The sequence below is a fragment of the Phacochoerus africanus genome, chromosome 11, assembly GCF_016906955.1.
Source record: "Phacochoerus africanus isolate WHEZ1 chromosome 11, ROS_Pafr_v1, whole genome shotgun sequence".
NCBI classification, from domain to species: domain Eukaryota; kingdom Metazoa; phylum Chordata; class Mammalia; order Artiodactyla; family Suidae; genus Phacochoerus; species Phacochoerus africanus.
The window spans coordinates 52,963,389-52,977,019 of record NC_062554.1 but is presented as its reverse complement, the minus strand read 5'-3'; the positions used below and the strand labels follow the sequence as shown (position 1 = coordinate 52,977,019).

At 48.9% G+C, this 13,631-nt stretch overlaps 1 protein-coding gene across 3 annotated transcripts in view; it reads right to left on the bottom strand.

Annotated features, from left to right (window-relative positions):
- DCPS (decapping enzyme, scavenger) overlaps window positions 1-13,631 on the bottom strand; it is a 36,095-nt gene that overhangs the window by 20,679 nt on the left and 1,785 nt on the right. For all 3 annotated transcript variants that reach the window (XR_007130765.1, XR_007130766.1, XM_047752621.1), the window contains exon 2: window positions 13,216-13,390. Coding sequence is in view for 1 of the 3 variants with exons in the window: in XM_047752621.1 (XP_047608577.1) it covers window positions 13,216-13,390 (175 nt within the window). In the remaining 2 variants the exon portion in view is untranslated. The remainder of the gene's footprint in view (window positions 1-13,215; window positions 13,391-13,631) is intronic.

Sequence of the window (13,631 nt, the reverse complement as noted above, 5' to 3'; positions counted from 1 at the left end):
TCCTTCTCCAATAAATAAAGCCAGCCCTGTCCCCCCTGCCCCAGACATGAAAGCCCAGCTGCTTTCAGAGGTGGGAGGCAGGGCTCCGGAGAGGAAAGCGCAGCTGCCTTTCTTGCTCTCTGCCAAAGCTAGCTTAGCCAAATCCCTAGGAAAATGCTGCTGCACATGAAACATGAAAATGCAAACCACAGACAGTCTGTCCTCCTTCCCATACACATGTTCAAACAAGCCTGCTTTCCAGCCGTTGCTGATGACTTCTGCATGATGAGGTCATTTCCATGGCTCAGCCTGCGGCTTTTGCTCTCCCTTCATTATGATGAGCCAGTTTCAACTTATTTGACCCATATGTGTAGGCTCAGGGGCGCAGGGAAGAAGTAACAGCAAAGCGTGATCGGGGTGTGAAGCCCACCCCACCCTGCTCCACAGGAGCCAAGCAGAGCCACCCCGGGGATGGGCTGCCAGACTCAGGTCGACAGGGTACATCGTCAGGGCCCTCCTGGAGCTGGGGGTCTCCCAGGACTTGCATCTTCTTTCCTCCTTTTGGAGACCTTCCCCTGGGTGGATGACACCTTCCTCAGCCTCGCGTCATGGTGACCAGGGAGCAGGCCGGAGGGTGGAGAAGAGACCCAGGGCAGGGAGTCCACTGTCCCACGCTACACGATGCTGGAAGTACCCAAGTGAGGGCCAAAGAGACCTCCAGATCAAGGAAAAACAGGGCTGAAGGGTGTGGTCGGCATCCGACTGGAAGCTTTAACCGCCCCAGAGCAAACCTCCAAACCACTAATTACCTGTCTAAAGGAAAGAACAGAGATGCCACTGGAGACAGAGGAGAAGCAGACGCTGGTTTTAGCAAGATCCTAGCTCGGGCAGGCTCTTTCCCCACCCACCCACTCAGTCCTCTGAGGCCCAGGAGAGGGACTGACAGGACTTATCGGCCTGGCAGCAAATTTAGTCACTCTGAGTACAGCTCCAGGGGTTACATGTATGAAAGGTGGTCCTTTAAGGGTGGGAATGGCTGCTGCAGGATAGCTGTGGGTGTGCAGCACTCCCCACAGTTCCATCTGAGCAAAGGATGAGAGCTGCTATCTAATGACGATGGAGCTGCTGATCTACAGCCCTGGCCTTAAAGCTGCAGGACCCCCACCCCTGTGTGCAGGAAGAAACTGTTCTGAGGTCGAGCTATCAGAATGAACCCTCGGGAGTCCCAACATGCAGCCTCTCTCTCGACTTCCTAAGGCATCTCCTCACTTCACTCTCAAAGGAGCACAGGCGCCTGGTCTTGGTGCAACCCTGAGCACCCGCCATCCAGGATGTGTTGGTAGGAAGGAAGGGGAGGCCACAGGTACAGGATACAGCCCCTCCCAGGAAGCCAGGACTACCGGAGTTCTAGGCCATCACTCACTGAAAAGCATATCAGAACCCAGGCTGCCACAGACTGAAGTGGAACCAACTGTACGGTGGGTGATCAGCCCCTGCCCGCTGGTCCTGAGGAAGTTGGCTTTCTGCTGACTCAAGCCTTAAGACTGCCAGAGTCCTGGCATCTTGCCCAGGCTGAGAGAGAGACACAGAGAGAGAGAGAAAGGAGGGGAGAGAGAGGAAGAGAAGGAGGGAGAGAGAGAGGGAGGGTGGAGAGAAGGAAGGGGGGTGAGGGGGAGGGGGGAGGAGAGAAGGAAAGGAAAGAGATGGAGGTGGGTAGAGAAGAAGGTGGAGGGGGAGGAGATGGGGGGCACTGAGAGGAAGGGAAGGGGGGAGTGGGGAGAGAGGGAGGGAAAGGGAGCGGGGGAGAGAGGGAGGGAGGGGGCAAAGAGGGAGGGAGAAGGAAGGAAGAGAGGACACTGGTCTTGTGGTGGCTATTTCTCACTAGCTCGGGATCTAGTCACTTCTAAATAGGCTCTGAATACAATGGCTGTCCTGGCCTCATGGAAGCTGTGAGTCTAAATGGAGAGCTGAACAGTGGCCTCTGCTCCCAGCTGGTAAAGGGAAGTGATAAGGGCACAGACGAGGAACACACAAGGGAGCGGAGGCACAGTGGAAGGAGAGCCAACCACAGAGCCAGAGAGAAGGGCAGAACCCAGACCCTAGGTCAAGAGTGTTACTCAGTGGGGAGGGCCATTTCCATCTTGAAGTTTCTGCTAGTTGTAATTCCACTGTCCTTCCAAGCCCCAGGAAGAAAAGTGACAGAAATCTGCCATCATTAGAGCTGACTATAGGACCTCTCTGGAGAAGAGCTGTACCAACTGGCTCCATCCACAGCTTAGCCTCATCCTCGGGGCAGGCATTCAAAGCAGGTGAACAGAGAGGATTGTGCTCCAAAGACATAGGCCCTTGGACTGGAGCAGGGGTAGGCAAACTTCTGTACAAATTTACAGTGGGAGTTCCCGTCCTGGCTCAGAGTGGACGTGGGTTCACTCTCCGGCCTTGCTCAGTGGGTTAAGGATCCGGTATTGCCACGAACTATGGTGTAGGTTACAGACATGGCTCGGACCCAGAGTTGCTGTGGCTGTGGTGTAGGCCGGCAGTTACAGCTCTGGTTTGACCCCTAGCCTGGGAATTTCCATATGCTGTGGGTTTGATCCTAAAAGAGACACACACACAAAAAAAACCCAACAATAAAACAAATTTGACAGTAGATGGTTTAGGCATTTCAGGCTACACATAGCCTCTTTAGCATATTCTTCTTAGTTTACTTTTTTAAAAAAGAACACTTTAAGGAGTTCCCATTGTGGCTCAGTGGTTAACAAATCCAACTAAGAACCATGAGGTTGTGGCTTCGATCCCTGGCCTTGCTCAGTGGGTTAAGGATCCGGCGTTGCGGTGAGCTGTGGTGTAGGTTGTAGACGAGGCTCGGATCCCGAGTTGCTGTGGCTCTGGCGTAGGCCGGCGGCTGCGGCTCCAATTCGACCCCCAGCCTGGGAACCTCCATATGCTGAGGGAGCAGCCCAAGGAATGGCAAAAAGACCAAAAAAAAAAAAAAAAAAGAACACTTTAAGAATGCAAAAAACATTCTTTTTTTTTTTTTGTCTTTTTAGGGCTGCACCCATGGCATATGGAAGTCCCCAGGCTAGGAGTCGAATTGGAGCTGCAGCTGCTGGCCTACCTCACAGCCACAGCAACACATCTGCAACCTATACCACAGCTCATAGCAACGCTGGATCCTTAACCTATTGAGTGAGGCAAGGGATTGAACCCACATCCTAATGGATAACAGTTAGGTTCATTACCACTGAGCCACGACAGGAACTCTGAAAAAAACCACTCTTACCTCATAGCCCATAGAAAAGAAAGCTGGCCAGATATGGCCCACGAGCTGCAGTGAACCAGAGCATGTACGAGCTCTGGGTGCTGACCAAACCACACATTCAGGCAAGGCCTGCCAGGCCAGGCCCTATTCCCTGCCTGCACAGCACCAGGCAGCTACCCATCCAAGAGGGGCCCAGTGTGGAATCTGCTCGCTTGACTATCAGCTTGAGTCTTCATTTGTAAATGCAAACGAACTAACATTCACCGGACATTAACAGAAAACCAGCAGCCTGAAAAAGAATGACCAAAATAAACAACAACCAGAACCAGATCCCAGAGGACACGGGATCACTGAAGGTTCAGGAGATAATTTTTAAAACAATTCTAATTAGTGTGTTAGAAAAAGTCAACCCAATTTGGCCTCTGTGAAGCAAGAGCAAGATGTTATGAAAATGAAATAACCAGAGGACCAAAGAGAAGAAAATTAAAAATGTGGCTCTCAAATTAAAACCTTCACCACTGTGTCTGGTGACAACGGAAGACAACCTACCATACTATAGAAAGAAGGGACACAGACGGGAAAAGGGGAAGAACAAAAGCAGCATATGGGATACATCTAAGAAGTCTAACAACTAATAGGATTTCCAGTAAAAGGAAATAAAGGAAACAGAAAAGGAAATCATCAAAGAAATAATAGAGGAAAGGTTCAGCAAGAAAGGATGACATAAGACTTTAAATTAAGGGTCCAAAAGCACCCAGCAGAGTGACTGGGGAAAAAAAAGGTCCAATTTAGACACAGCCTTACAAAACTCCAGAACACTAAAGGTAAAGAGGACATCCCTCACTTCCAGAGAAGGAAACTAACCAAGCAAAACAACAACAAAAAAAATGAAGTTAGTTGCAGAGAAATGAGAATTAAACTTAGCAACAATAGATGTTTTAAATCAAGAGATCAATGCCTTTAATGTTTGGAGGGAAAATCAATTTACAAGTATTCAGTCAAACCATTAGTCAAAAGTGAGAGCAGGAGTTCCTGTCGTGGCTCAGTGGTTAACAAATTTGACTAAGATCCATGAGGTTGTGGGTTAGATCCCTGGCCTCGTTCAGGGGGTTAAGGATCCGGCATTGCTGTGAGCTGTGGTGTAGGTCGTAGGCTCGGCTCGGATCTGGCATTGCTGTGGCTGTGGTGTAGGCAGGCAGCTGTAGCTCCAATTGGACCCCTAGCCTGGGAACCTCCATATGCTGTGAATGCAGCCCTAAAAAAAAGTGAGGGCAAGGAGTTCCCTGGTGGCCTAATGGTTAAGGATCCAGTTTCTGCGGTGAAGGTTTGATCCCTGGCCCTGGAATGTCACTTGCCATGGGTGTAGCCAAAACAAAACACAACAAAACAAAAGTGAGGGCAAAATAAAGGATTCAAAATTTTCCTCTTTTGTATTTTTTGAGGAAGTACTTAAGAATATAGTTCAAACAAGAAAGAAAAAAACACAGCATCCAGCAAACAGTGCATCTAGACCAGGAAAGCTACAGAAGGGAAGTCAGTTGAGAGTTAATGCACGCCACAAGAATGAGCTGTCCAAATTGTATCAAAGGCCAGAGCATTCCGGAAACAATACTTTCAGAATGAAAGAAGGAAATATTAAATAAGAAACTAATACACTAAATGACTAGGTAATTTCAAAAAGAGAGTACAGATCTTCCTCATCGTATGCTGGGTTACATGCAGAGAAACCCATCACAGGTCAAAAATGCACTTAATACATCTAACCCATGGAACATCACAGCTCAGCCCAGCCTATCTTAAATATGCAGAGAACACTTACATAGCCTACAGTTGGGCAAAGTCATCTAACACAAAGCGTATTTTATAATAAAGTGTCACATATCTCATGTAATTGAATACTGTACTGAAAGTAAAAAACAGAATGGCTGTCTGGGTACAGAATGGTTGTAAGTGGTTTGCTCGTGTGATCTTAGGGCTGACTGGGAGCAGTGAAATCCAAGTACAGCTTACAGAGAAGTTAGGGAATAGCAAAAGACAGAAGAGGTGCTGGGAAGGGGAAGCTGGAGGCCTCTCACTGCTATTCTTCCCCAACACGAGATGTAACCTAGAATAGATGGGATAAGGACAAAAGATTTCAGTAGATCTAGGATTCTAAAGGCAATTAAAAACAAAAAACCCTCAGAGTTCCTGCTGCGACTCAGTGGGCTAAGGACGGGACGTTGTCTCTGCGAGGATGCAGGTGTGATCCACGGCCTCGCCCAGTGGGTTAAGGATCAGGTGTTGACATGATCTGTGGTAAAGCTCACAGATGCAGCTCAGAATTGGTGTTGCTATGGTGTAGGCCAGCAGCTGCAGCTGATTCCACCCCTGGCCTGGGAACTTCCATATGCCACTCATGTAGCCATAAAAAGAAAACATTTTTTAAAAAAACCCTGAAAATAGTAATATAAATATCAAAAATGAGGAGGAGAGGGGAGGGAGGATAGGAAAGTGTAAGGGAGCTAAGCCTTTCATCTTCCACTGTGGGAAAGTGACAATGTCAAAAATGATAAATCAAGAAAGACCGGCATAAACACACTACTCAATTAAGTGTCTGGAAGAAACCACCAGAAGCACTAACCCCAGAAATGTCCTTAGTGGTAGTGACTTCTGGAAGGCAGAACAGGGTGGGGCAGACTGGTACCAGAGCCTGTTCCTGTCCAGATAAGCCCTCCACACTATTCAACTATTTGACCATGTGACTGTGTGACTTTGATGTATGCCCTAGCCTAGCGCAGAGACCCTTAATCAGTATGTCTGATTCTGTATTCAAGAAAGTTCTGCAAGGAGTTCCCGTTGTGGCTCAGGGGTTAACAAATCTGATTAGCATCCAAGAGGACGCAGGCCTGATCCCTGGCCTTGCTCATTGGGTTAAGGATCCGTCACTGCTGTGAGCTGTGGTGTAGGTTGCAGACCTGTCTCGGATCTGGCACTGCTGAGCACAGCAGTAGGCCAGCAGCTACAGCTACAATTCAACCCCTAGTTTGGCAACCTCCATATGCCATGCATGCGGTCCTAAAAAGCCAAAAAAAGAAAAGGCAAGAAAGCTCCTCGAGCAATTCTGATGCACAGCTCTAGGTAAGAACCACATTACTAAATAACCTCTGTGTTCCATTCAAAGCTGAGAAATGACTATTCTAGGACCTCAGACAACAGAGAAGCTCCTGAGGCAGGCTAGCCAGATACCAGATTCCTTACTTCTCTTTCAGAGAAACTGAGTCTTAAGCAATTCCATGACCTGGCAGTGGTGTCCGCTGGCCCTAAGCCAGGGGTATTTCTCGTGCTGGATCATGCAGGTGCTCTTCCACACCCTGCTCCGGGGTGGCGGTGGCGGGGGTGGGGATGGGGGGTCCTGGCCAAGACCGGACTGGCAAGGCATCCCCTACAGGTCACTGTTCAGACAGCTCTTGTCCTTTGGCTCTGCTGTGTCGGAAGAGCTGCCAAGGATACCAGCAGGGGCTGGGGTGAGAGGTCCCTGCCAGTCTGTGCTGGAGCAGAGCCATGGAGCCTGGTACCAGGCCCCATCCTCCAGTTCTGGAGGAGGCCACGTGCCTCCCTCCTCTGCCCGCTGGCACTGTCCCAAGTGGGCACTGCACAGCATGGGGCTCCCTCGTCTGCAGGAGAAATGAGGGTCATGCCCGCCCAGTCTCTGGCCCCAGAGAAGAGGCAGAACAGAAACAAAGTCTGCTGGTCCCCAAAACCCAGAGGAGGAAGGAGGCCTTAATCAAACACTTTTACTTTCAGCAACAATGATATGAAACAAAACTTGACAATGAGGGCAGAGCCCTATAATACAGTAGAGGAATATTCTCAGTTCTTCTAACGACCTGCTAGATTTTGTGAATTTTTAATTGGGAAATATATTGTACATATAAAACAATGTGTGAATACACATATTTCACATACACATATATGTACACACATATACATACACACATATACATATACATGTATATAAATATAAAATATATACTGTTTGAAACCTAAAAGAACATCCATGCACAGAGCATGCAATCCAAAGAACAAATATCACCAGAACTCTGTCCTATCCCACAAGGGATAATCGCTGCTGAATTAGGGGCTAATCTTCTTTTTTTTTTTTTTGGTCTTCCTAGTTTTACTAGGCATGTATGCATCCCTAAGCAGTGCATTGTTAAGTTTCACTTATTTTTCAACTTTATCTAATCAGAATCACACAGTGTGTATTTTACACTTTGCTCTTCCTGCTCTAAGTGGTGGGACTCATTCTCCCTGACCTGTGCAGCTGATTTTCACTGGTGGAGGCGTAGTCCAGCACAGGACTGATATCTATTTTATTGTTAGTTGTTATCTGGACCACTTCTAGTTTTTCTTTCATCAGCAATGCTGCCAGGGAAACTCTCAGGGGAAGTGGCTAGCCTTTTAAAATGCTCCTCCTCCAAGAGCCCCAGGTTTTGCCTCTGTACAGAGCACAGGAGGAATACTGGGCCTGCAGCGAGAGTTCTGGGAGTTCCCTGTAGCCAAGATGTGATTCCCAGGATCTCTTTGCTCCCTGGCCCAGCCCCACTCACACACAGAAGCCTTCTGCTCTGAACCTGAGATTCCACACCCCTGCTCTAACAGCAGGGAAAACAATGGCCTTTTTAGAGGCAGTCTGGATTTCTGAGTCACACCCCTCTCCCTACTGTCTCCCCCTCCTTCCCCAGGTAAGAAAACAGAGCTCTCAATGAAAGGGCTCCATTGATGGTCTACAGGCATGAGAGCGTGAGAGCTGTAGCAGGACAGGACCCAGGCTCTGCCCTGCCTGGACGGCCTGAGGATGCCAGCCATCTGGCCAGTTTGGTCACATTTGCCACAGGACCACTGGGGGAACAAAGGAAACCTGCCTGTGGTCATGGCCAGACATTTTTCCATATGCCACAGAGTCTTCTACTTAAGGCTCATATAATTTTAAAGGTGGAAAAACAATGATAAAAGATGACTAACACTTCTTGAATACACACCATATATCACTGTGCTAAGTGCCTTATATACCCTGATCTTAGCGGTGACAAAATTAATTTAGGAGGTTAAGACAGGCAGTTTTAAAAAAGGAAACAGACAAAGCTGGAATTAAGAATACTAGAGGTAGAGTTCCTATCGTGGCTCAGTGGTTAATGAACCCGACTAGGAACCATGAGGTTGCAGGTTCGTTCCCTGGCCTTGCTCAGTGGGTTAAGGATCCAGCGTTGCCGTGAGCTGTGGTGTAGGTCGAAGACACGGCTTGGACCTGGCGTTGCTGTGGCTGTGGCGTAGGCCAGTGGCTACAGCTCCGATTAGACCCCTAGCCTGGGAACCTCCATATGCCACAGGAGCGGCCCTAGAAAAGGCAAAAAGCCAAAAAAAAAAAAAAAAAGGAACACTAGGGGTTCCCATTGTGGTGCTGCAAAAATGAATCGGAATCCAACTAGTATCCATGAGGATGCGGGTTCGATTCCTGGCCTTGCTCAATGGGTCAGGAATCTAGCGTTGCGATGACCTGTGATGTAGGTCACAGACATGGCTCAGATCCCGTGTTGCTATCTATGGCTGCAGTGTAGGCCGGCAGCTATAGCTCTGATTCGACCTGACCCCTAGCCTGGGAACTTCCATATGCCTTGGTGTGGCCCTGAAAAGTGGCGGAGGAGGGGAAGATGAGAATACAAGAGCGTGTCCCATAAAGTGAGGGTAAGTACCTAAGTACCATTCTGTGAACTTTTTCTGTCCCTTATGTTCATGTGTGTTTATTCACCTGCCCTGGGTCACAACGTGAAGTATCTCTCTCACTGTGGGCAGAGGCTAAGAAATTTTCCAACACCCTTTCTTCAGAACCATCCTGATGTAGGTTCAGTTACTAACCTTATTAAACAAGAAAAAAACTGAAGCTCCTTCCTCAGCTTCATTTGAGTGACACACCTTAGTCACCAACCACCCACCAAACTCCTAATGCAAGGGTCTCCTTTCTATTCCTTTTCCTCCCCCAGAACATTCTCCCTGCTCCCCTCACCAGCTCTTTGCACAGCTGGTTCCTTTCCATCCTTCAGGCCTCAGCACGGGGGTCACATCCTCGGAGAGCCCCTGGCCCGCAGCCCGAGCAGCCCCTCTCCTGGTCACGGCCATGTTGACTTGTCTCCTTGTTTGTTGTCTGCCTTCCCCACAAGGACCCCCCTTGTGTACCTGGCACCTGGCACAGCACCAGGCACACAGCAGGCACCTCCTATTTGTTACATGAATGCAGACACTCCCAAGTGCTCACAGTTGGTAAATGGCAACGCCATGATCCCAGCCCAGGTATGCCCCACCCCTCAACACCGGCACTATACATGAAAACTCAGAAAGAGCACGCCACCACCCCAGGCCCCAGCGCGAGTAAGTGTTAGCACTGACTGGGCTGGACTCCAATGCCCACGCTCTCCCACGTCCATAGGGTGGAGGGCCGTGACTGCCTCACTGAACAGCCTCTTGTGGTCAGCTGAGGACTTGGAAGGGATACGTGAGGACACAGCAATACCTCAGGCTGGAAGAGAAGAAATCTGCTAAAGAGTGGGGAGATACCAGAAGAAATCAGGACAGCGGCAAGCTCAGAAGGGAGTTGGTGGAGTTGGTGACAGGGATTGGAGAGGCGGGGCTGAGAAGGCTTGGGACAGAAGCCAAAGGGGCGGCCGCAAGAATACCGTGGCCGTGCTGCCACCTCGTGGCTGTGGAATGCTTGGCCCACAGGAAAATTAAGAGGTGGGTTGGTCTGTGGGATCACTCTTCAGGGGTCATTTCCACCTCATATTGGTCTGCCTGCTGGGGACAGGAAATGAGTCTGACGTGGCTCCATCTTTCAAGAACCACTGTCCCCTACATCCAGGCAGTTGACCCAACACTGAGAGGTTTACTTTCCCCCTTTCATAGTCATTTGCAGGGTGCCCCCCTCCCCCAAACACACTGGGAGGGCAGGGATAGTATCTGATCCATCCCTGAAGCTCCAGTATCCAGCGCATCAGTCATGGCGACTACTTAATATGCGCTAACTGCTTCTACAGACACTAACTCTTTATCTATGAGGTACCTATGAGAGTACCAAATGGAGATGTCAAGTAGGTGGTCATTTCAATATGAGCCTGTGGTTCCTGGGGGAGGTCAGAGATGGGGGAATAAATGTGAGCATCACCCACACACAGATGGTATCTAATACCAGTGCCTCTCAACAAGCTTCACATGCATGTGACTCACCAGGGGGATTCTGGCTAAAATGTAGATTCTGAGGTCTAGAGCAGGGTCTGGGAGTCTGTGGGTCTAATAAGCCCCCAGGTGATAACAATGTTGCCAGTCCACAAACCACACTCCCAGTGGGAAAAATCTGGAACAGAAGTTGAGAAGCTATGGCCAGAAGGTCAAATCTGGCCTATGGCCTCTTTTTCTACATCCAGCAAGATAAGAGCGACATTTTCATCCGAAAAAGGGTTTTTTTAAAAAAAAGAGAATATGTGACAGACCATTAGTGGCTCACAAAACCTAAAGTATTTATCTCGGGTCCTTGACAGAAAAAGTCTGTGTGGCGTTCCCATTGTGGCTGAGTGGATTAAGAATCTGACTAGTATCTATGAGGATGCAGTTTGATTCGTGGCCTCACTCAGTGGGCTAAGGATCCAGCGTTGCCACGAGCCATGGTGTAGGTCGCAGATGCTGCTCAGATCTGGTGGTGCTGTGGCTGTGACTGTGGCATAGGCTGGCAGCTGCAGCTTGGATTCGACCCCTAGCCTGGGGACTTCCATATGCCGCAGGTGTGGCCCTAAAAAGACCCGAGGAAAAAAAAGAAAAAGAAAAAAAAAAAGTCCATCAATTCCTGATCTGGAATGCCCTACAGGGACAAGGTGCACAGTGAAATGAGAGGTATGAGAACGGGGCCTGGGCCAAACTGTTATGACCTCCAAGTCGCCATGCCTAGTTTGGGTAAAAGTATACGCTATCTGTATGAGTATGCTAAAAAGACAGTGAGTCCTGGAAAAGATGAGCTAAGGGATGACGCTCCCAGGTGTGAGTGGGCTGCACTGGGAAAAAGGTGCAGACATCCAGGATGCTGAATGGGGATGAGCACCCGTGGCCTTGATACTGACTGCCTCTTTCAGGGCTTATCCTGGACAAAAATAATAAAAACTGAATGACAGGGCAGTGGCCACCACCAACTCTATGCAGCACCACAGAAGTACATGTGCTGAGAAAACACAAGGAAAAGGAAAGGCTGTGAACTCCTCGGGGCTGCTCCTTGGAGCAGAACCATCTGAATTTTGGCTGAGGGTGGAGAAGGTGCAGAGAGAAGAGGGAAGGTGAGGGAAATGGGTGGCAGCAGAACAATGGCCCCAGAGGCAGCAGTGGAGGGGCTGCCCCAAGTCGTGTTTGGCCACAGTGTCTCTTTTCATGCTTCTGCCACCCCGGGTTGAGGACTACATTTGCTTAAATGTCACTGCCCGAGAAAGCAAATACAGCTGTCCCTTTCTGTCAACATGAACCAATCAAACTGGCCCTCTTTCAGTAAAGGACAGGCTGGCTTGCTTTCAGCTCTGAAAGGTTTGCTTGTCTTGTATCAAGCGTTCACATGTAGTTCCAAAGGACAACAATAGCACCCTTTCTTAAGGGTGCAGAAAAGACTAAATCATCCAAAAGACTGCTGCGGGGTAGCTGTAAAGCCAAACTGCTCTTAAATGCTGGAGGGCAAATAAAGACAAAAGAATATTACGAAACTATCCTGTGCTGCTAAACAGAGCCCAGGATTTCCTGGTTGGGAGGAACCTTCAAGACCAACCAGCCTCCCTCATCCTTCCCACAAAGCTGGCTCTTGAACCTAATTGTCCAAAGGATAAAAGCTCATATCATGCCTGGCTTTTGGCATGGAATATTCTTCTCCTTTCTCTTAATAAATTTAAAAATAAACGCAATTAAAAACAAATCTCTGGAGCTCCCATTGTGGCACAGTAGAAACAAACCCAACTAGTATCCATGAGAATGTGGGTTCAATCCCTGGCCTTGCTCAGAGGGTTAAGGATCCAGCATTGCCATGAGCTATGGCGTAGGTCAAGGCACAGCTTGGATCCCTTGTTGCTGTGACTGTGGTGTAGGCTGGCAGTTGCAGCTCTGATTCAACCCCTAGCCTGGGAACTTCCATGTGCTGAGGATGAAGCCCTGAAAAGCAAAAAAAAAAAAAAAAAAACCCAAACCCAAAAAACACCAAGTCTCTGCCTTTTAACCCACTGACTCCTGCCCTTTTCAAGCCCTCAATCGCACTCACTGTGTCTCCACTAGAGAGACTTCCTTCGGGGAAGTAATTGATCTTGCCGCACCCAGCATACTGCTCACTCCCATAGCCACCTGGTGAGTCCTCGGTCCACGAAAGAGCTCAGTTTTTCTGCCACCTATTTGCTGTGCGATCTTGGACAAACTTACTTAACCTTTTCAAAACCTCAGTTTCCTCACCTGTAAAGTCCTATCTCAACAGGGCTGTACTGAAGATTAAATACGATGATGTAAGTAGATACTCAGAATGGTGGCTAGCACAACAGGAAGCGTTTAGTAAGTCCTGACAATCATTATTCAATTGGTAGATGAAACTGTTCTAGCCCATGGATCACACTCCCACCTCGAAACATCTCACACCAGGGCTGGGTTTCTCAACTTCAACACCACTGCCATTTCTTTGTTGTGGGGGCCCATCCTGTGTTTTGCAGGATATTTTGCAGGGTCTCTGACCTCCACCCTCTAGGTACCAGCAACACTCCACCTTCCAGTTCTGACAATCAAAAATGTCTTCAGAGATTGCCAAATGTCCCCTCCTCCTTCCATAGAGAACTATCGCAGGAGAACATGCAAATCAGTTATGAAGTGGTCACAGCCCCCGCTAGTTCCCCACCATCCCGCTCTTCCCAAAGGCAGCTGCTTCGGCCCCACTTGCTCACCACTCAGCTGCCTTGGAGGGAACAGGTGATAGGTGCTGTAGATATCATTGGAGAACTGCAGCTGGAGTTCAGGGCTGCCCATCAGGAGCTGGGCCACCTGGTCCACCTGAAATGGCGTCTTCTCCAGGATCACAATGGCATCTTCTCCATCTCCATCCCCAGAAGCCTCATTCACCTATGGGCAGAGACACCATCAGTGGGCTCTGGGGTAGAACCATAGTTGAAACCTGGACAGCAAAAATAAAAGCTCTCAGGGCCTTAACAATCTCAATACTTTGGATTTCCTTCTCTGCAGTCTTCCCTCTAAGAAAGCCTAGCCAAAGGCACCCATGTTTCTTTTCCCGGAGAAGGCATCTCATCAACCCAGATCCTTGCCACAGCTCTTTAAGAGATGCAAGGCTTCTCAACTGTCTTCT